General features: G+C 44.0%; 1 protein-coding gene across 1 annotated transcript; it reads left to right on the top strand.

The window, feature by feature from the left end:
* The first annotated feature begins 503 nt into the window (after positions 1-503).
* Positions 504-23,066, top strand: CD8B (CD8 subunit beta). Its single transcript, XM_069101060.1, has 6 exons — positions 504-580; positions 10,369-10,728; positions 13,236-13,337; positions 17,161-17,247; positions 20,097-20,133; positions 22,296-23,066. Exons 1-6 carry the CDS (start codon positions 538-540, stop codon positions 22,306-22,308), a joined length of 642 nt encoding a protein of 213 aa, XP_068957161.1. The 5' UTR covers positions 504-537; the 3' UTR covers positions 22,309-23,066.
* The last annotated feature ends 678 nt before the right edge of the window (positions 23,067-23,744 follow it).

The raw sequence follows: 23,744 nt of genomic DNA on the forward strand, positions 1-23,744 counted from the left end.
AATAGAACCCCTCTCCAAGACTTTAGGGTGGATCCCAAACCCTGCTTTTTCCTTCCTGTTGGAGGGGACAATCAGGGAGGAACAGGGGACTGAGGTCATCCCACTGATGCTGTACGACCCCCAAGCCACGCAGGAATCCCGCCACCTCGGTTTGGGGCTGGGGGGCAGCTGTCGGAAGCAGCCTGGGCGGGACCTCGTGGGCTCTTTGGAAATGCAGGGAAGATGAGAGAAAGTCAGGGTCCAAAGGGCAAGGAAGTGAAACTTCCCGGGGACCCCACGGGAGACGGAGCCACGGCCGGATCAGCCCCACCGTCCCCCATGGGGACCTGCGGACGGGGAGGGTCGTGAAAATCCTCTCCAGGCCAGGCCCGCCCGCCCCCCTCCCCAGTTTCCTGGTCCATTGAGGGCAGTAGGCGGGGAAAGGGAGAAGGGGCGCTGGCCCCGCCCCCACGGCCCCGCCCCCCCCCCCGCCCAGCCCCTGCGGAGCCCGCAGGACCAGGGCCACCGAGTGTCCTTCACCCCCAGGAGCTTGTCACGATGCTACTGTGGCTCAGCCTCTTCTTACCGGTTCAGATCTCAGGTGAGACACGGGGATCTTGAGATGGGGGAAGGGGTCGTCCAGGGCTTGGCGGGGGTCCAAGGGGCCTTAGTCCTGTACGAGACCGTGAGACTGCGAGAGTACGTACGGGGTAGAGGGATCCTGGAGCGGGGAGCGCTCACTTCTCGGGACTGCGGAGACCCTAACCTCCTCCAAGGGGGACGCTGATCCCAGACGTCCGTTCAGACTCTCCGAGGCTGCCGGGACAGCCAGGTTTGGGAGCTGTCCCAGGGCACTGAGACAAAGCCTCTTCTCTAGTCCAGGGGTCGGTAGCCTCTCCCCCTCATCTCCCCCCCCCCATCCGCTGACCAGCCAGCAAGTCCAATACATCCAAAGGGCAGATAGAGTAGAGAAAGTGCAGTGGATTTTAAAGCTGAGACTCTGGACATCCACCTAGTCTGGCTCCACTCATTCTACAGACGAGGAGACTTGAGCGTGCTTCAGAGGGATGATGCCTGGGCAGCCAGGCGACAGAGTCCAACTTTGAACTTGGGCCTCTGACGGCATCAAGTGTGCATTGGCCAGGACCAGGCAGGAGCGGAAGAGAGAGAGGTACCAGTGGTGGCTGAAGGCCTGTGGGCCTCAATCACCTAGGGCCTCCTCCGTGCCTTGACTCGAGCCCTGCCCGCCTCCTCTTCCTTCGGCTCAGACTTCCTACCCCCTGGAGATAAGCAGGTGTATCCCTCACCTTTGCTGTTGTGCGGAGGGTAGGATGGGCCCACCTCCCACCACAGATTGCATAATCTTGAGATAAGCATAGGGCAGGTGTATGTTTTTAACCAACAATGAGAACTCCTTGAGGATAGAAACTGTACTAAATGCACACTCAATTGGTGGGCCTAGAACTAGAGAGAAAGCAGCCTTGACTGTCTCCTGGGTGAAGAGTAACAGAGTGGGGGTCATCCTGTTCTGAGAGTTGTCAGAGACTGCCAGAAAAGCTCTCTCTCTCTCTCTCTCTCTCTCTCTCTCTCTCTCTCTCTCTCTCCCTCACTCACTGCTGACCAAGCTTGCTTACACAACATCACCAATGGAAATTAGTTGAAGCCGCCCAGAGACATATTAAATATGGATCCTTCCAGAAATAGTTTATTGCCTCTACTCAGGTCTTTACCATGCTTTGGGGACTGAAAATCCAGTTTGGGGACTGGGAGGAGGGAGAGGAGAACAGAAATTCAGGCCAAGCCAGAGGCCCCCTTGGACCCAAAGAACAGAAACTGGGCCCTAGTGAGCTCACAAGACCAGCTAGAACTTCTTGGAGACAAAGGGAGCTGGGCTACTTCCGTCCATCCATCCTCCAGCCTGGCCTAGAGACATCTGTGATGCAGTCCGAGTGTAAAATCTCATTGATCTCATTGTTTCAAAGGGTCATCTGCTCTAGAGTCTGAGACCATTAAGATTTCAATAAAATCCCGACCCACATTCCTAGTAACCTCCTGTCCAGGACATTCTCAGTTGGGAGGTCAGTTCCGTTCAATTGACCAGCACTGTGCGAGATGCTGGGGAAACAAAACCAAACAGTCCCTGCCTCCCAAGGGCTTATATTCTACTGGGAGAAACAATGTATCTACACAGTTAGACACAGTAGAGAATGTGGCCCCGGGGAAGGGCTTCTTGTGGGGATGGCCCTCCAACAGAGCTAGGGATTCCCAGAGTCAGGGGAGGAGGGAGCTGATTCAAGGATAGCCAGGAAGGATGGAGGCCCTTCACCTCTCTTCTGGGCTGGTCTCACTCCCCGGCTGTGGCTTTGTTGTTTTCTGATCTGGGGCTAGAAGAAAAAAACTCAAGCATCCGCATTTCGGCCTGGGCAATCCTGCATTCATTTGAAAGGCTTTTTATTAAAACAGAAACTGTTTTCGCCTTCCTTTGTGTCTGCAGTGCCTGGTAAATAGTAAGCACTTAATAAATGCTTGTAGATTGACTGTTAAGAGCCTACTGTGTGCTGGGTCCAGAGCTAAACTCCGGAGGAGTCTGGCGTGTTGGAATTTTCAGGGGCAGAGAACATGGGGCTGATTTTACAAGCCTTTCAGCTCGCAGGTTGGCATTCAAGTCTCTGGGCAGTACAGTAAAAGCAGTGTGGGGCAGTGGTCAGGCCAAATTTGTGGAATCATTAGACCATAAGCTTCTTGAGGTCAGGAACTGTCTTTTGTCTTTTTTTGTATTGCCAGGCACACAGTAGGGGCTTAGTAAATATTTGTCATCTGATGGAGGCAGATCTGAGTTCTGGACCTGACTCTGAACAAATAAGTGCCCCTCTCTGAGAGTATAAATTTGGGAGGAAAAGACTTCAAAAGGCATCAAAATCAACCCCTCATTTTGGAGATGAAGAAACCCAGGCAGGGAGAGGTGATGGGATTTGCCCAAGGTCAAAAGGAATAAGTGGTGGTCAAGGTTTGATTTGAACCCAGGTCCTCTGATTCCAAACACTGCTCTGAAGCTCAGTTTCCAAATCTGTATAATGGGAAGAATAAGACATGAGCTCCATCCTTGAGCTGTTATAGAGTACCTATGGAGGGATCCTCCCCTCCCCTGCTCTGTAATCTCCAGGTGGGGACCAGTCAGTTAAGAAGCATTTATTAAACACCTACTAGATGCCAAGCACTATATTAGGCCCTAGGCTTGGGTAAGAGCCCTATTTCTTAGGGCTCTCGTGAACCTCAAGGCACTATACAAGCATGAGTTGTTCTTATGATCGATATTAGTAGTTATATTATCGGCATTTAAAGTAATTGTGGGTAATACTAGCACCCTGTTAATAGAAGCCATCATAGAAGCCTTCACTTCATCCTAGAAACAGGTGAAATTGACTGGCAGGTATTATTCCCATTTTACAGATGAGAAAAACTGAGGGTCCAAATGTTAAGTGACTTTGCCCCTTTTTAGTAACTGATTCAAACTTAGAACTTGAGTTTTTCTGCTTCCTGTACCCTTGGAATAGTGTTAGGAGCACATAATAGTCATGCAACTGGCATCATGGTTTATAAGCTAGGCAACCTTACAAAAATATCAGTTATTATTATTATTATTATTATTATTATTTTAAGAGAGCTACCAACAAGGAACTAGGCAAACTCAGAGAGAGAAAAGATTCTTTTTCTGCCAACACTTACTAGCTGTGAGACCCTGAGCAAGTCACTTCTCTCTGAGACTCCATTTTCCCATCTGTAAAATGCTGATAATATTGGCACCTACCCCAGAGGTATATTGTGAGGCTTGAATGAAGCAAGCTTAAAGTGACTACAGGAATTTGAGCAGTTATTTACATTTGGGGAAAGGGGAGACAGTAAAGGAAGGCTTTAGGTCTGGCATTTTAAATTACAAGTAGGATTTCAACAGGTCGAGAGAATGATGGAGAGGATGAACAAGGAGGACATTGTGAGGGTAGACACTGGCGAAGAAAGACAAGATAGGGTGAGGCCTGTGAGGAGTCCAGTTTGGCTACATGGAACGTGGAGTGTTTTAGGGAGCAGAGGCTAGGAATGGGTGGAAGGTAAGGTAGCACCATTCTGCGGAGGGCCTCGAATGCCGAGCTAAAAAGTTTGGATTCTGGGGCGGCCAGGTAGCACAGCGAGTAAGAGCACCGGCTCCAGTGTCGGGATGACCTGGGTATTGAATCTGGGCTCAGACACTTAGCACCCACCCAGAAACACCTGTCCGTGTAACCTTGAGCAAGTACTTAACCCCAATTGCTTATAAAAAAAAAAACTCAAGTGTGAATAAAAAAAAAAGTTTGGATTCTGTTGCTGCATTAGGGCCCCAGACTCCCTCCAGGCTCCACAGACTTTGGTGCTCAGGAGTTAAAACTTAGCCAGCGGTCTTTGAAAAGATGGAGGGAGGCCTGTGGGTGATTGTAGTACATTGCATATAATGAAAGACTCTTTCCATATATTGATTAGTTTTCCTGAACTTTTTTTTTTATTAGGTATGGCTTTCTGGGAGGGCAAAGGGAAGAAAATATAGGTGATATGGAAAGAAAAGCATAGGAACCATGCCTGTGATTTCTTTGGTAAAGGAAACTCCCAGATGAGGAAAGTCCCTCTACCAATGCAGGCTTGTACCTTCTCAACCACTAGCGCGGTTAAGTGGCTGGCCCAGGGTCACCAGGCGATCTTCATGGGAAGCGGGCCTTGAACCCAGACTTAACAGGCCAGCTCTCCATCCACTGCCTCAGCTAGAGATTCCAAAAGTGGGAAGGGAGTGGAGGTCTTTAGGAAGAAGAGGATGGCCGCTTGGGGAATATGCTGTAATGGGTATTCCTTGTGGGGTACGGGACTAGATGGCTGCTGAGGAAAAACACAGCAGGTTCCTCTTAGGCAGGCTTATCTTCTGGCAGCTAGGATCATAAATTAGAATGGAAAAGGATATAGAACAGGTCATTGAGTTCAACCTACCACATTTTCTAGATGAAGACACTGAGATTGGGAGAGTTTAGGTGCCCCACCCAGAGTCATCCAGCCAGAAGGGAACAAAGGTGGGACTTGGACCCAGATCCTGCTGACTCCAGGGACAATTCTTTATCCCCTATCCGGGGGTAGGGAACCTGCTGCCTCCCCTGTTTCCCCTGCCACTAAAATCAACAAAAATTTTATGAGGAAGGAAGGAAAGAAAGAAAAGAAAAGGAAAGAAAGAAAGAAAGAAAGAAAGAAAGAAAGAAAGAAAGAAAGAAAGAAAGAGAAAGAAAGAAAGGAAGGAAGAAAGAAAGAGAAAACGAAAGAAAAGAAGGAAGAAAGGAGAGACAAAGACAGAAAAAGAGTAATTTAATCAGTCTAATGTAAAGTTTCCAGGCATGTTCTCCTTACTGCTAAAAAAGCAGCTAGTGGTAGAGCACTAGATTTGGAGTGAAGAGACAGAGGTTCAAATCCCAGCTTTGTCATTTATGTTGGGATTTTACTCCATCTAACTAGTTTACGGACATATTTTAAGGAAAGACCCTCCTTACTTCCACCTCCTAGAAAACCCACAGCTGGAAATATGAATGGTCTGCCCTCTGACTAATAATGGGGGTGGAAAAAAGAACCCAAGTCAAGCTGACCAGACTTGGGGCTATATTTAATTTTTTTTCTTTTTGGCTGGGAGCTCTCCTGAAGTTACTGACTGTTCCTAGCAGAAAGCTTAAATGACCAAATCCAGTTTGCACCTCAGAGAATCACTCCATAGGTCTTGACAGTGGCCAGGGTTCCCTAAAAGGAGCAGAATTGCTCTCCCACTTGATGAGAATGGCCAGTCACTTTACCTCCCTGAGCCTCATTTTGCCTATCTATTAAATGGGAATGTTTGAGGGATAGAAGGTCTAATGTGAACATGAATTGATTTTTAGATATTTGGGTCAGTTTGATTTAACAGGCATTTTATCTACATTATTGTATCAAAGCAGAAAACTATCCTGCATCTCTGGGCTAACGTCAAGTAAAATAATTTTGGGGGCAGGATTCAGGCCAACCTCCTGGTGGGCTTGGGAAGAAGGGCCTAGAAAATGAAAGCCTGAGCAGCAAAAAGAGAGAGACTAGAGAGCTTTTATTAAGCCAAAGATACACATTTAATTCAACCTAGCAAGCGTGTCTTAAGCACCTACTATGTGTAAGACTCTGTTCTAGGCAGGGGAAATTTGGAAACAAAAAAGGCAAAGAAGTTTATATTCTGGTGGGAGTGGAATATACAAAGTATACATTGATAAGGAAACACGAAGTCATTTGAGACTCTAGAGAACAAATAGGAAGATCTGCACATGAACTGAACCCTGAAGGGAGTTAGGGATTCCAAGACCGGGCAGCCAGGGAGGGAGGGCATGGCAGGCACAGAGGTCACAGCCTGTGCAAGTTCACAGAGGCAACAGATGAAATGCCAAGTGTGAGGAACAGAAAATAGGACAGATTGGCTGGAATTTATGGTTTGGTACTGATAAGTGCACATAATGAATTCCTTGAAGTGGTCCTATGAATTTGAATTTGCCCTATTGGAAGCTACAGTTATGTAGACGTGGCTCCAGCCCAGTGGAAACATTCAGTGTGACTTCAAATGAGCATCCAGTTCCCAGGGATCCCCTTACTGTTATTCACACTAATCAGGACCTAACTGTAGAGAGGCTGCAGGGGAGTTAATACCAGTCAGTCAGAGCATCTGTCAGGTACTTCTGATGCCCGAGGGCTCACAGTCTGGAAACCAAGGCTGGAGCCGAATTGTAAAAGGCTTTTAAATGGCAGCCAACAAGCTTCTATTTTTTCCTAGAGATCATAGGGAGCCATGGAAGATTTAGGAGGAAAAGGAAAAAAATGTGTATGATTGTAGAACCACTCAGTAGAGCTACAAAATATCTGACTTCCAAAATTAGTGACTGTGCAACTCACATTGCTTCCACAGTTACTAATAATTGTAACTAAGCATCTTTCCTCTCTCTGTCCCCACCCCCAAATTCTTTTTCTCCCCTATGCTGTGCCTCCCAATACTTATGTAAGTGTTTTCTTTGTTTTCTGGGTTTTCATTGTTGATTAATACAGATGTCTTGCACTTTGCTGATGGCTTACTGATTTCTAAAGCCCTCCCTATCCATTGTCTTGTTTGATGCTCACACTAAGCCTATGGGGTAGGTAAGATAGGTGTAGTTATCCCCATCTTAAAGATGCAGAAACTGAGGTTCAAAGAATATGACTGATGACCCACATTATATGACTAGTTAGTGACATAGCCAGCCTGATCTCCTGACTGTAGGGCATTCCATGATGACACCCTATGCCTAAGGTGCCATCTGTTCCTTGGTTCTACATGTCCTCACAACAACCTTTTGAGTGAGGTGGTTAAAACAGACCCATTTTGTGAATGGGGACCTTGAGGCTCAGAGATATGTATGTTAGAGGTCACGTTATTTAATATTTAATGATGGAAGGGAGACCAGAACCCAAGTGTGCTACCTCCAAAGCCAGGACTCTGCTCATCAGACTACATCTAAGTGTGTTAAGGGCACTTGAAACTCTTCTTTCATGTGAGAGTAGGTGGCAGAGTGTACTTCAGTTCTAGGAGAAGACAAAAGCTCCCGTCACAGCCTGGATGGACATAAACACTGAGCAGACAAGTGCGTATGTTTATGGAACTGAGCTGCATCTCAAGATCAAGTCTTTACAGACAGTTTTTTTTAAAGCAATTGGGGTTAAGTAACTTGCTCAAGGTTATACAGCCAGTTATTTCTGGGTGTGGTGCTAAGTGTCTGAGCCCGGATTCGATCCCCCAGGTCATCCCAACACTGGGGCCGGTGCTCTTACTTGCTGTGCTACCTGGACACCTCCAGACAGTTTTTTAAAATTTAAATTTATTTATATACTTTTAGTTTACAGCATTCAATTCCCCTATCCCTTAAATTTCAAATTTTCTCCCCCTCCCTTTCCTCTCCCCTCTCCCCCATGACAGCATGCGGTCCGATATAGATTCTACAAATACCTTCACATTGAACATTAGTCAAGTTGTAAAGGATTATGACCGATGGAGTGAACAATGAGAAAGAAGGGACAAAAAAAAAAAAACACAAAAGTGAGAGCAAGTGGTTTGCTTCCATCTGCACTCAGACTCTAGTTCTTTCTCTGGATGTGGATAGCCCTTTCTATCATGAGTCTCTTGGAGTTGTCTTCTAACCTTGCATTGTTGAGAGGAGCCCAGTCTATCAGAGTTAGTCATCACACATACGATGTGTCTGTAATTGTGTACAAAGTTCCCCTGTTTCTGCTCCCCTCACTCAGCAGCAGTTTATATAAGTCCCTCCCGGTTATTATGGAGTCCATTCTGCTCCTTATTTCTTATAGCACAGTAGTATTCCGTTACATTCATACACCACAGCTTGTTCAGCCATTCCCTTATTGATGGGCATCCCCTTGATTTCCAATTCTTTGCCACCACAAAAAGAGCCGCTATGAATTTTTTTGTACATACAGGTCCTCCTCCCACTTCTACGATTTCTTTAGGATTCAGCTCCGTAAGTGGAATTACTGGGTCAGAGGGTATGCACTTTTTTCTAGCCCTTTGGGCATAGCTCCAGATTCTGCCAACATTTATTAATCATCTGCCTTGTACAAAGTCTTAGGCCAGGTGATTTGTGATGCTGGCAGATGGACAGTGGATTGAATGGGGCTCTGATCACCCTGAAAGCCAAGCTAACGAACATAGCATATGGATTCAGTGGGGAGCAGATGATAACAACCTCCAAGGTTTATGGTGAACCTTGTAGATTTGTTCTTATTAATAATACTACCTCATTTCTTTTTCATGACAATCTAATGAGGTTGGCTGAGCAGGTATTTTCCATTTTACAGATGAGAAAACCAGGGCCAAATTATTTAGAAAATAGGGTGAAAAGAAGATTGGATCTGAAGTCAGAGGACATGGGTTTGATTCATGACTTTGCCACTTAACCATCTGTGTGACCTTGGACAAGTCACTTAACCTCAGATTTTTCATCTGGAAAATGAGGGAGCTGGGATAAATGGCCTTTGAGGCTCCTTCCAGTTTTAGACTCATAAATATAGTCTCAGACACATACAAATCGCTCCAGTATCTTTGCTAAGAAAACCCTCCAAAATGGGGTCATGAAACAACAAAGCATTGTAAAGATTTCCTACCTGCTGCTAATAAATATTTCCCTGTTTTATGGATTTTAAGTTGGAAGGGACCCCGGAGATCATATATTCTAACTTACCCTGTTATGGGTAAGGAAAGTAAGTAAGAGAGATTAAACACTTTGACTAAAGGGCATAAGCATAGTGAGCTCAGTCAGCCAGTCAATGAACATTTTTTAAAAATTTATTTATTTTTAGTTTTCAACATTGATTTCCATAAGATTTTGAGTTCCAAATTTTCTCCACATCTTTCTCTCTCCCCTCTGCATCCCAAGACATTGTGCAAATTGATATAGGGTCAACATGTACATTCATATTAAACCTATTTTCACATTAGAGCCAAGAAAGAGGAGAAGCCATGAGAAAGAAGAAACAAAAAAGACAGAGAGAGAGAGTGAACAAATAATATGCTTCAATCTGCATTCAGTCTCCATAGTTCTTTTTTCTGGGTGTGGACAGCGTTTTCCATCATGAGTCTTTTGGAGTTGTCTTAGAACCTTGCCTTACTAAGAAGAGATAAGTCTATCAAAGTTAGTCATCATATAATGTGGCTGTTACTATATCCAATGTTCTCCTGGTTCTGCTCACTTCACTCAGCATCAGTTCATGTAAGTCTTTCCAGGTTTTTCTGAAGTCTGCCTACTCATTGTTTCTTATGGCACAATAGTATTCCATTTATCACAACTTGTTCGCCCACTCCCCAAATGATGGGCATCCTCTTAATTTCCAATTCTTTGCCACCACAAAAAGAGCTGCTATAAGTATTTTTGTACATGTGGGTTCTTTTCCCATTTGTACGATCTCTTTGCAATACAGAACTAGAAGGAGTGTTGCCATGTCAAAGGAATGAAGGTTTTTTAAAAGCTTATTATATGCCAGTCAACTGTGTTGATCACTAGAGATGCAAAGAAAGACGAAGATTACAATCCCTGACTTGAATGACAGAGACATCTTGGACACAGCTATGTACATACAAGATATTTACAATGTGCTTGGAGGTACTATCAGAGGGAAGGCATCAGCAGTGGCAGGCCCTGAGAAAGGCATTCTGTAGGAGGCAGGATTTAAGCTGAGCCTTAAAAGAAACTGTAATCCCCAAAGCTCAAAGTCCATTCACACTTTGAAAACAAGTACCTGATGACTGACGTGTTCCCTCTCCTTTCTTGTCCTCTCTAGGGGTCTTCAGAGTCCCATTTATCACCCAGAGCCCAGAAACCCTCCTGGTTCAGACTGAGAAAGAGGCAAAGCTCCTCTGTGACATCAGATCATCCTCAAACACTTATGGAATCTACTGGTTTCGTCAGGTCAGGCCTCCCGGCACTGACAGTCACTATCAGTTTCTGGTCCATTCAGACTCCAAGGCCACTCTCACTTATGGGGAGGGCATCGATCCAGAACATGTCCTTGTGTCCGCAGAGCTGTACAGATCCACGCTCAGGCTGCTGGATGTGAAGCCTTCAGAAGGTGGCATCTACCTCTGTGGTGTTGTCGCAGGCCATCAATTGGTCTTTGGAAGTGGAACCAAGCTGAACGTGGGTAAGGGTTCAATTGATCTTGAAGAAGCACTGGCGGGCATCACTGCCCCTAATGGGGAGACAGAGGGGATATTACCCCACGGTGGAGAGAACTGGGTCTTCATGTCTCCTCAACACCAGCCTTTACCCATGGGGTGGGTAGAAATGCTTTCCATTGAGCAGTGGGCACAAGGGACACTCAGAGGGCTCTCCCTTCCCATTTTTTCTGGGTGTTTTCTGTGGCCCTGTTATAAGAAGTTAGAGGCCCTAATATGGAATTTTTGGAGGTTTTTAGTTTTTTTAGTCAGAGGAGCTTGGCTCAAATTATGCCTTTCCAATTTTCCACCATATGACCTTGGACAAACTTCTTAATCCCCCTAGGCTCTTTCCCTCATCTGTAAAGAGTGGGGTTTGGATGACATGACCCACCCAGCTCTAAATCTCTAACCCTTTAATGATATAGTTCAGGCATCCATCGTTCAATGTTTGGGGTTCCACAGAAGGAGGGTCTTTGTCCCTCCCAATTCATAGCTAAGAGTCTTCTAGGGGCACTTATGATATGGGTGGGGACTTTCTGTACATTTTGTTTAGGAATCCAAAATTTAAACTCACTTCAACTGAGTAATAGGGATTTTAAAACAGATCACGGGGTCCATTCTAAAATACTCCAGCCCAGGTAGGTCCAGCCTCCTAGAATTTGATTCAAATCAATTTAAAAAGCATTTATTAAGTGACTACTTTTGTGCTGGGTGGTGAGGACACAAAGTTAAAACCAATTTAGACTATAGCCACCCCTGCCATGACCTTAGAATCTCTCCCTCTCCCTGTCTCTCTGTCTCTCGGTCTCTGTCTTTCTCTCTCTGTCTCTCTGTCTGTGTGTATGTCTCTCTCCTCCCTCTCTCTTTCTCTCTTTCTTCCTCTCTGTCTCTTTCTCCCTCTCTCTGTCTTTCTGTGTCTCTGTCTCTCTCACTCACTGTCTCTATCCTCTCTCTGTCTCATCCTGTTTCTATCTTTGTCTCTCTCTCCCCCTACTTTTCCTTCTGTCCCTCTCCCTCCCTCCCTCTGTCTCTGTCTCTGTCTCTCTGTGTCTCCCTTTTCTCTCTGTGTCTCTCTGTCTCTGTCTCTGTCCCTCTCTGTCTCTCTCTCTCTGTCTCTGTCTCTCTGTCTCTGTCTCTGTCTCTCTGTCTCTGTCTCTGTCTCTCTCTGTCTCTGTCTCTGTCTCTCTCTCTCTCTCTCTCTCTGTCTCTGTCTCTGTCTCTCTCTCTCTCTCTGTCTCTCTCTCTCTCCCCTCTCCCTATCCCCCACATCCTTAGCTTAGCTTAGGCTTTTCCATAGAAATGCAACAACAGGTAGGCGGTCCCTGGGGAGCTCGGAAATACAGCCAGTGAGTTCTGATGTGTCCTAAAGAAACGGGCAATTCAGGAGAAAATAAACTGAGTCAAATGGATATGGCTGTGGAGATGTTACCCACTATTGTTGTTTATTCTTCATTTTCAGAGCAGACCAATGACATTACAATGTTGGAGTCAGTGCGGTGTTTCAGTCAGTCTTTGCCAGCTTTATGTGTCCGTAACGATGGGGGGGTTTGTGGGTCAGGAACAGGGTGTTAGGAATAAAGACTTGGACACCAAAGGCATTGGGCTAATTAATGAGTGGCAGTGTGGTCTAGTGACAAGTCTCATGATTCTTTCATTCTTTCATTTTAATTTAATTAAGGTCAATCTTGAAACATGCAGTGGGGAGAGGAGTGGGGAGGCACAGAGTATAGAACCTGAGGGTTATGAAGAGAAGGGACATGAGTCAATCTCCTTCTGCTCCATTGATGTTTGGGGCTAAGCAGGGAAGGTTATGAGCAGGTTTTATGTAGGTTTACTAGACTCAGACCCTCAAATGCATTTATACCACTGAGCAAACACTATGTTTCTTCCTTACAGCTCTGTAAAGCTCTTTGCAAAACTTAAATTGCTACATAAATACTAGGTATCTTCATCATCATCATAATTTTAGTATAGGGAAAGTTAAAAAATAGGTCTCTTGGGCATAGATAGCAGGGCTGCTGCTTAAATGCACTTCAACCCAATTTTATTCCATTCAACAAGTATTCTTAAGTACCTTCTAGATACCAGACACTGTACAAGCTTCTAGATAGAGAAAGATTTTTAAAATGAAACAGCCCTGGCCTTCAAAGAACTTACATTCCATTGAGAGGAAACATGTATGCATATAAGTGAATAAAATATATACAAAGTAAATTAAAATTAATTTAAAGGTGGGAAGGGGATGACTGTATGGATCATGGAGGCCTTCATGGAGAAGGTGGCATTTGACTTCAGCCTTGAAGGGAATGAGGGATTCTAAGAAGTGAAGATAAAGAGGAGCTTTCCAGGTATGGGAAACAGCTTCTGCAGAGGTGGGAGATGGAATGTGGTATATAGCGAGCAGCAAATAGGCCAGTTCAGCTAGACTGTAGCATGCATGGGAGCCCCAATTCTCTCATAAGAAAATGCCATCTCTCTCTCTTTGTTGCAGTTGATGTCTTGCCTACCACCCCTCCACCTACCAAAAAGACCAAAACCACCACCAAGAAGAAACTATGCAATACGAAACGCTTAGAGGTCACGCAACAGAATGGTAAGGCTTCCTTCCACTCCTCTGACCCCTCAGCAATAGGCCTGCTTGATCTTAGTAAGAGCTCCTGAAGTGAGCATGAATCACATAGTATATTATAAGCAAAATAAATAATTGTTTTTAGTATCTGCTCTTTTGGATTTTCTAGGCCACCATCCTCTAGCACAAATCTAGAATTAACTTCATTTAAATGCTTTTTTAAAATAGTTGGAATTTTCTAAATGGCAAATTGGAGTCTGAGTTTCTAAATGGTTTGGACATGTCCCTATGTGATCCATCTATTCTTACCTCCATCTTAGAGTACCTTCTTTAAAAAAAATCAAAGTGAGTTATTAGAGTTTATTAAAGCTGGAGACACACAAATATCTTTGCATATGTTATATCTCTCAACTTGAGAGAGAGCCTTAAGAAGATAAGAAACATGTTTTATTTAACATTATGTTGTTACTAGTACTTATCAAAAGCTCTGCATGTAGTAAGCACTTAATGAATATTTGTTGGAACTGAAATCATTCTTATCCATGCAAAAAAAAGGAGGCATCAGTCAGTGTCACTCACAGCTCTGAGTGGCTTCACCAGGAAAGCTGTCTGTATTTAAACCTTTTGGTTTGTGGGGTATTCCAATTACGATCTCAAAGGGGACAAGAGATTTAACATGTTGTTTTTCTAAAATAAATTTCAGTTACTTAATAAAATTAAACATACATTCTAATTGATATATATGATTCCAGGTCTTTTATGATTGAGTTATCTGCTTGTAGATCATAGTGAGAGATAGTCATAGAAAAACATATCTAGACCATGGAAGGATCTCAGAGGCCGTAAAAGATGATAAAAGTGAGACTCAGGAAGGCTAAAAAACTCGTTCTTCCTCTGATTTTCCTCCAATTATCTCTTAGACTTCCTTAGGTGATGTCTCCTAGTTCTGTCCCAAAATGAGGCCAAAGAAGAGGGAGCGTAGTATAATGGTTCTGGTACTGACCTTGCAGTCAAACAGTCCTGCCTTCAAGCTCCGCATCTGACACATTTTGGCTGTGTGACCATAAGCAAGTCACTTACTCTGTCTGTTTCCACCCCAGACAACTTTGTAAAAGTATGAGTTAGAGAATGACTATCAATGTCCATTAGTGGAGGGAATCTGTACACTAGGAATTCCCGATGCCCAAGAAATGATAGGTTCTACCCTGCCATAAAAAAGATTTTGTAAACTTTAATTATAATTCCTTTTCATCATCTGGTGGCCACCCTTCTGGTGATGAACTCCTCCATTTCACAGATGAGAAAACAGAGGATTGGAGACATTAAGTGCCTTCCCAAAAGCCAAATCTATGATTCATTCCACTACGCCCTCCTAATATATCCAATGTCTAGCTACCTCTCCTAATCTGTATAATGATCTAGTCTGCTTCCTCATTTTAATCCCTTTGTTTCTGGTTTTTTCTTTAGTCTCTCTTAACCAGTAAACTTCCTTTTTCAATTTCGTGGTCTCCTTGGTCCCTCTAGCTTAGACGTTCTCAAACCGATGTCCATGAATAGATTTCAAGGGGTTTGTGAATTTGGATGGGGCAGTTGTTTACATTATTAATTTCACTAATCTGTCACTGTAATTTAGCATCTCCTTCAATTATGAATGTAAACAACAAAACATTTTCTGAGACATTGTCCATAGGCTTTACTGGATCTCCGAAGAGGATTAGGACACAAAAAATATTAAGACCTCTTGGGCTAACTACTCTTTCCCAGACCTTCTCCTGCTCCTTGACATCCATCGATCCAGTGAACCAAACTGTGCTCAGAGATGCCACCAGATGTGGTGGCAACACGATTTAATAAAAGGGGAAGGCAGTGTATTCTCCTTAGTGTCTTGTAGCAGCCCTCCTGCTGCCTCACATCTTGCTGGCACATTGACTCATTGGGCTGATGTCTAGGGTACAAGTGGAAGGGAAAGATACTGGTTTCAGCTGTGTGGGATGCCCTAAGTGTTTGCAGAATGGAAGGGATTGTTAGAATTTTTTTCCGCATTCATCTGCACACACAACTATTTCCCCTATTAAGGAGAAGAGCTTCCACAGTATAATGGGGAAAACACTCCAGCTGGAGCCAGAAGGCTTGGGTTGGAATCCCACCTCTGCCATTTATTGACTTGTAACCTTGAACAAGTCACTTCATTTCCCTGGTCTCAGTTTCCTCACTTGTAAAATGAAAGGTCTGCAGTTCGCGCTTCTCTACGGTCCCCTGCAGGGCTGATCTGAAGAGAGATATTTGTATTCAGAGAAAATGCTTCTAGTGACTGACTTCTCCTTGTGGTTGCGGAAGCAGAAAAGACCATGTTCTTAGCAAGTCCCATCCATGCTGAAACACCTGCAAACACGGAGCCCGGGTCTGAGGGGCAACAGTTTCAGATAGAGACTGGCTCTTATCTAAAGTTCTCATCTCCCTCAGCACCTTCAGCTCTGTTCTACACATGGCAGGTGTTTAACTAGCACTCGCTCAATTCTCTTGGATTTTCCAGCCGTGAGGTTGACCTGTTACGAGTAGTTCTCTGTCCACTCTCTTTTCTCACTGCTCCCCTCTTGATCATCTTGTCATTGTTATGAGACTGTATAGATTTAATAACGTTTTTACACTCTTTTGATGGATGTTTATGTTCAACCAGTTAAGAGAAGCAGTCTGGGACATTGTAAAGATTACGAGAGGTGGTTGAACATTGTATAGATTAGGAGGGTGTGAACGCTAAATTCAGTGGCTTTTGGGGAGGCACTTAATGTCTTTAATCCTCAATTTTATCATCTGTGAAATGGAGTAGTTCATTACCAGAAGGTTGGCCACTGGATGATGATGATTTTGTTTTCCACAATGATCATCTGCTAAGGCAGGAGTTCACAACCTGACATCCAGAAACTTTTCAAACAATATTTTGAAAACTGTATTTCAGCATAATTGGTTTCTTTTGTAAACTGGTGTACTTTATGTATTTAAAAACATCACTCTGAGAAAAATGTCCATAGCCTTCACCAAACTGCCCAAGAGACCCATGACACACAAAGAGATTAAGAATCCTGGTATTAAAGACCATGGTGTGAGTGCACAGGAGCCAACTGTTAAATTTTCAGTGTGAGCATTTATACCCCAGAAATCTACAATCACTACACATCAGGGCTTGATTTATCATTTTGTTGATTATCTGGTCTTAAGAAAGGAATGGAACTTTGGGAAGAAACTCATGGCACTCACACTCTAATTGGGAAGAGGGCTCAGCTGAAGGGAGGATGGAAAAGCCCAGAATTCCTAGGGATCATCAATGCTGTAGATGGCAAGGTCCAGGGGTGCTTAGCATTCAGTTCAATTCAATTCCTCATTTTAAACTGAAAACTCCCTCCCTGTAACTTCCATTCATTAGTCATAGCATTATAGATTTAGAGGGAGAGGGGACTCCAAAGGTCACCAAATCCACCCCCCTCAGTTTATAGATGAGCAAACAGACAGAGCTGGTGAGCATCTGAGGGAGGATCTGAACCCAGATCTTCTGCCTCCAAATCCAGCACCCTTTCCACTCTCCTTCAAGCCCATCCTAGACTTTTCCTCAAGAGTAGCCAGTTCAAGAACTATGTCTGCTGGGCATGCTTTGTACAGTGCCCAGTCTACCTGCAGGGATGTAGTAATCTTAGAAGAGAGGGACACGGTACTGCAGCTGACATGACAAAACTCTACCAATGAAGTGTATGTTAATACAGTTACTAGTCAAGATTTATGTGATGCCTTTGAATGTAAAAAGCTGTTGAATTTATCCCTTAAAAAAAAAGCTTGATTTTTTTGTGTACCTCAGGTCTCTGCAGCGCCCTCCCCCTAAGCCTGCTGGTGGGATGTGCCGTGGTTTTGCTGATCTCTCTAATCGTGACCATCCGATTGAACTGTAAGTTGTGCGTCATCACAAATAGAGTAAGGGATCAAGGGACCGCCATTTTTCACAGTCCATTGTAGATCTGGGGAAAAGGTGGGAAAGAGGGGAAATGTTGGATTGCATCCTGAGAGCTCTTTATTTGAAGAATGCTCTTACTTGCATACAGCAAGAACTTAATAAATATTTATGAGATCAAATGGATTGAAACTGGGGTGGGGGTTGGGGTGGGGAGACCAGGGATGACCAGTGAGAGGCCTACCCCAGTAAGGTCTGGAATCCCATGTGACCCATGTTACCTCTCAGGGCTGGGAAATGGGAGCAGCAGCAATTAGGCTGAAAGATAAGGAGACGGAATTAGGGTCATGTTTAAGACAAGTGGAAATGAGGGACAGCAGGGCACCATGGAAGGGCACTGGGTTAGAGTCAGAAGTCCAAACCCTGGTTCTGCTACTACCTGTATGGCTTTCGCCTAGTCATTTAATTTGTCCGGACCTCAGTTTCCTCAGCTATAAAATGAGCTGTTCTAGACCTAAATCTTTGATCTAATTACAGTATAATACTTTACTTTTCCCACATGACCGGTATGTCTTCACAGGATTGCAGAGTTAAAAGGAGCCTTGGGTCATCCAGTCTGACCCACACCTAAACAAGAAATGACCTACCTCAAATGGTCATTTAGCCTCCACCTAAGTCCTCCATTGAGGGAGAAACCTGTCTCCTCTTCCTCTGAAGAGAGCCCACTTTGCATAACTGTCATTGTTAGGAAGTTGGATTTTTTTCCTTCCCTAATGAAGACTCAATTTGCCTTTTTGTAACTTTCACCCTTCAATCCTAGCTCTGTTCTCTGAGACCAAAGAGAATAAATCTAACCCCCGTGAAACTTCCTTTCATCTTAAATCTCTTCCTTTCTCAGCCCCTCCATCTCCTCACTGAGACAGACATGGCTCCCTCCCGCCATTGCTTCCCTAGAGGACACCCTTTCCAGTACCAGATGTACCCTCTCTCAGACCACCAATCTCAGTGCTCACTGTGGGGAAGGCCAAATATCCATTGGTCCCCATTGTCTCTTTCATTCTCTCCCTCTATCACATTCACTGTCCTCTTTCTTCTCCAGTTGCTGTCTATCTACTGGTGGCTTCCCTGATACCTACAACATGCCCAGGTCTCCCTCAAACTAAAAAAACCTCTCACTTGATCCGTCTATCTGAACCAGCTCTCATGGTGTATCATTCTTGTCCTTCCAGGCTAAACTCCTTGAGAAGATTGTCTACACACATGCCTCCATTTCTCTCGCCCTCTTTTAAAGCCTACACAATCTGGCTCCATCTTTCAAATGGACCTGCTCTCTCCAAAGTTACCCATTTTTTCTTTTTCTCAGTGTTCATCCTCCCAGAATGCTGTGCTGCAATCAACACTCTTCATCACCTTTTCCTCTTGGATTCTCTCCTTTCTGCATTTTTGTGATCCTCCTTTCTCCCGGTTCTCCCTCTCACTCTGTGATCATAACTTCTCAGTTTTATTTCCTGGTTCTTCATTTTTGGCACATCAGATAACTGTGGGGATCTCTCAGGTCTCTTGAGAGCATGGTGGATAGAGCGAGCCCCAGGCCTGGAGTCAGGAAGACTCATTTTCCTAAGTTCAAATCCAGCCTCAGACACTTACTGGCTGTGTGATCCTGGGCAAGCCACTTAACCCTGTTTGCCTCCGTTTTCTTATCTGTAAAATGAACTAGAGAAGGAAATGGCAAACCCCTCCAGTATCTTTGCCAAGAAAACCCCAAGTGAGGTCACAAAGAGTCAGGTATGCCTGAAACGACTGAAGAACAATCGCTCAAGGCTCTGTCCTGGGCCCTTTTTTCATCTCTATCCTCTTTCATTTGATCTGATCAGCTCCCATAGGTGCAATGATCATCTCTGAGCAGAAGTTTCCAGATTCATATACCCAGCCCTGGTCTTTTGAAAGGCGTCATTCTGCATCACCAAATGCCCTTTGGATATCACAGACTAGAGACCATGCAGTTATTTCAAACTCAATGTGTTCCCCAAACAGAACTCACTATTTCTCTCTACCCCATTCTCCCCTTTTCTGAATTTCCCTCTTCCTACTGATGGAATGAACAGCTGTCCCCCCAGTCACTCAGGGTCACAACCTTGGTGCTGTCCTCAGCTCCTCATTTCTACGCAACCCACAGGTCCCATCTAAAACCAAGTCTTACAGCTTCTACCCTCAGACCACCTCTCAAATGCCCCCTTCTCTCCACTCACAGTCATCTCTATTTCATGGCCTCTTCATCTCTTGTCTGACTATTGCAATCACTTCCTAACTGACCCCTTAGCATGGTGTCTGGCACATAGGAAATGCTTAAGAGATGCTTCTTGACTGACTGACTGCCCCCTTGCATATGACAGCCCTTAAAATATGCAAAGATAGTTGTTTTCTCTCCCCTGAGTCTCTTCTTCTCCAGACTAAATGTCTCCATTTTCTTCAAGCAATCTTCATATACCGACCCAAGGTCCTTCACCATCTTCATTGTCTTCCTCTGGACACTTTCCATACCTTCCTAAACATGATGCTCAGAATTCAGTGTGATACTGCAGCTGTAAAATTCTGTGCATTTTCCTCTAGGGAAACTTTCATCTTATTCTGTCTTATTACTATCTTATGGTTTTCCATGGGCTAGTCTCTCCCCAGTGAACTCATAAGCTCCTGAGGTCAGGGATCATGAGGCCATCCATGAGAATCCCAGGAACCAACTGGAACAGTGAAGGGAGCCTGAGGAGGTGCTTAGTGTTAGTTAATTAGTGGACACGAGGGTCTAACTTACAAAGTCAACACTCACACCTCTCACTCTCTCCCCACAGACTTGTGGTATCTAACTCGGCATCACTTTGTGAAACAGTAAGTAACATGAATCCCCAAAGGGTTGCTGATGCTTAATGCCTGGTGAAATCTCCCTGTGTGGTTTGGGACATTCTGGGTTTCCAATCCTCATGGAATCCAACTGCCCCCTCCTCAGGCAGTTGCTGGTTTCTAGTAGTCACTGAATCAAACCCAAGGCCAAAAGCCTAGCTCTGGATGAAATGGTCACGTATAAATCACAGAGAGCAGACTTGGAGCCAGGAAGAGCTGACCAGGGCAAAGCACTTAGATCTCTCAGGGCCCCAGGCCTCTCTTTCAGAGTTGCAGAGGAGGTCCTAAGTTGCACTGTTAGAGAGAGTTCCCTGACCTGGGAGGACTTTATGCCAATGAAATCATACGTCTTGTCCCTATAGCTATTTGTGCCCTCTTGGAGTTAGAAAGACTTGGATTCAAATCCTGCCTCTGACACATACTGTCTGTGTGTTCCTGGACAAGTCCTTTATCCCCTCAGATCATCTTCATCATCAACAACAAAGTCATTAGCGTCATTAGGGCAATGGAGAAACAAAAATAATGCCAATGATTTTAAGTGTGATATTAGCTTTTATTTTCCCAAAGACTAAATGTCCCAAAGAGGAGCGACTTTCCCAGAATCTGTGGGTATTGATTGGATTCTTGAGGTGTGTGTTGTCTCCCTCCCTCTACCTCCCATAGTTGTGCCAAGGGCTAGGCAAATATACAGGAATGTTTTATACCAAAAACAGAGATCAAAGAACTATAGTCTCAGAAAGTGTGCCACCATGTTTTCATAAAGACATATAAGTGTGTGTCCATTCTGATTTCCCAAGTATGTCATACAGAATTCTGTGCAGCCATTGCTGGGGTTCCCTCCACTGCACCTGGCACAGGTGAACCCCAAACCCCTCCTTGCTTGTTTAACTGATTGGTTGTCCACAGATTGAATTTGTGTTATAAGTCACCACAAATAGGTATTGGGGATTCTCTCAAGTTCTGGGTCCTTGACTTTCCATTGTTTCTAAACCAGAAAATATCACTGTTTGACTGAAAGGATGAAAAAGTAGTTTCTAATACCTTAAAAGCAACAGTATCTAGTGTAGGTGCTAAAGGCCTATATATTAACCCTGAAAACCTGGTGTTTGTGTAAGATCATGTTTGAAGAATTAAAATATTCCCATGCCCCTTGGGAGTAGTAGTCACTGCCCGCAGGGAGCTTACCATCTAATCAAGGAGACACACACAAACAGCTCTATACATACAAGATATACATATGTATATGTATATACATGGACCAGCTGACCTTGAAGGTTCCATTTGCCTCCAAAGCTGTGATTCTGTGACAACCTGCTTCTTTCCTTGCCTTTTATGGTACTCCCCACCTCAGCACTCCCTCCTCCTTTGTCTGCTTATCTTCCTGCTTCTCAAATTGTGAGTGTCCTCCGATGCCCTCTGCTCATCTCTCTCATCTGCCTTTTGACCCATGTTCACATTTGTCTGGGTCTCGACAGAGAGCTGGCCACTATCTTCCCTGTGATGATCCTGTAAAATAAGTGGGTACTCTCGGTGCTTGGAAAGAGCTAGTTCCCATTGTTACTAATAATAATAAACACTATTTTAATGGAATTGTAAGGTTTGCATAATAACCCTGTTAAGGAGTTATAATAGATGTCATTAACTCCATTTTACAGATAGGGAAACTGAGGTTCAGAGATATTTCTTGAACCTGCTTCCACTGACCCTGAGCAAGTCACTTGACCAATCTCAGCCTCATTTTCCTCAATTGTAAAATGAATAGGTTGGACTGCATGGCCTCTAAAGTTCCTTATCTCCAGATCTTTGATCCTATAAGTTAGTGACTTTGCGTGCCATTGGTTGACTTAATTCAATTCAATTAGACAAGTTTTTTTCAAGCACTGTGCTACCTTGTGACAGAAAGACAAAAGTAATTCCTGGCCTCAAGGAGCATATTTTCTACTAAAGGTAAAAAAAATGTGGATAGTTAAGTAAATTCAAAATGTAAACAGTGAGTTCAGTCACACAGCTAATAAATATCTGAGGCAGGATTCAAACCCTGGACTTTCTGATTCCACTTGCAAAGCCCTAACCATTCTACAGCATTGCCCCTTATTCATTAGCTCACTATAACCTTCAAAAGATGAATAATTTTCTGATTTCTTTTTCAGGCTTCAAAGATGAGTACCCCTCCCTACCCTGCTCCCAAATAGCCTGCTGAAGAAATGCACTGGATTTTACATAAGCAGAATTGGAGAAACTGAGGCATCAGAATAGCAATGAACCTTTGAAATTTTCCTAAGCCACTGGGGCTGCCCGCTTTGCGCCATTGTCTGCACTTCTTGTGAGCTGGGTTCATAGGATAAGTAAGTTTGGCAGTCATGAGTAGCATTTATTCTCTATTCATAGAGAATAACATTTATTCTCTAAAACCTCAAGCCCTTTCTGTCATTTGCTGAGTGTTGATGGATTATGGGACAAAATATGACACAAATACCATTTCCTCTTACTTGTGGAAAGATTCAGATAAGCTCTGGCCCAGAGCCTTTGAAAGTCATCCGTCGGCCGCCATGTTTGTAATTTCTCAGCACTGGGTCTGGTACCATGACTCCCAAGTGTCTTCCGGATGACTAACAAAAATAAGTCTGTATAAGTGAAAGATAAAGCAGAGAAATTTCAGCAGGAGTGAAGGCTGCAGATTGTCCAATTTATACAAAGAAACAGATGACCGTGGTTCAAAGCATTGACTTCTAAGTGCTGGTGTCTGCATGATACAACTGACTTCGGTCTGTGGTGTCAACATGATAGAAGGTGTTTGCATGATAGAAGGTGGTGCAGCCCTTCCGGTCTTCTTGTCTGTGTTTTCCTCCCTTTTCTCATCTATGAACAAAAGTGTCCTTGGTTTTGGGCTTGTTTTAAAATAAAGTCTGATGTAAATTGCTGTAGAAGCCTGGTCTTGATGATATCTCTAGGCTCCTTTGTTCACAGAGAACAATCAAAAGTGACTTAAAAAAATGTCCCAAATGCAACATGGTTTTTATATCTTAAAGGGTTCCTAACAAGGATGATATTTCACATAGCCAAAGTCTCTGGGAGGACTCAGAGGTGACCCAGTGGTATGTTAAGGCGGCAGATTCATGGTAAGTGGCAGCTACCAGTGAGCGCACATGAAGCCTGGCTCCCAGCCTGATTGTTGGCAACAATTCAATTCAACAAGCATTTATTAAGGGCTATGGAAGGAGAAGGGACAGCATGCTGTAGATCAGGGGTTCTTAACCCGAGGTCCATGAACTTTTCACAAAATATATTTTTATAAGTGTTTCAGTATAATTGATTTTCTTTGTAATCCTATACATTAATTTTTTTTTTCTGAGAAGGAGCCTATAGGCCTCATTAGACTGCCAAAGGGGTTCTGGACACAAAAAAAGGCTAAAACTCTTCCCAAGGTGGATAGAAGGCTAGCCTTGGAGACAAGAAGACCTAAGGGGATCAAGTGCTGCCTTTAACACATACAGGCTGCGTGACAGTGGAGATTATTCAATTCTCAGTGCCCAAGGCAACTTTCTAAGACTATTCGTTATGGTCTAAATGGTGTGTTACAAACATGAATACATTCACAG

This window comes from Petaurus breviceps, unplaced genomic scaffold (genome assembly GCF_028583685.1).
Source record: "Petaurus breviceps papuanus isolate PSGF00001 unplaced genomic scaffold, PetGlider_PUasm1.0 446, whole genome shotgun sequence".
Lineage (NCBI taxonomy): Eukaryota > Metazoa > Chordata > Mammalia > Diprotodontia > Petauridae > Petaurus > Petaurus breviceps.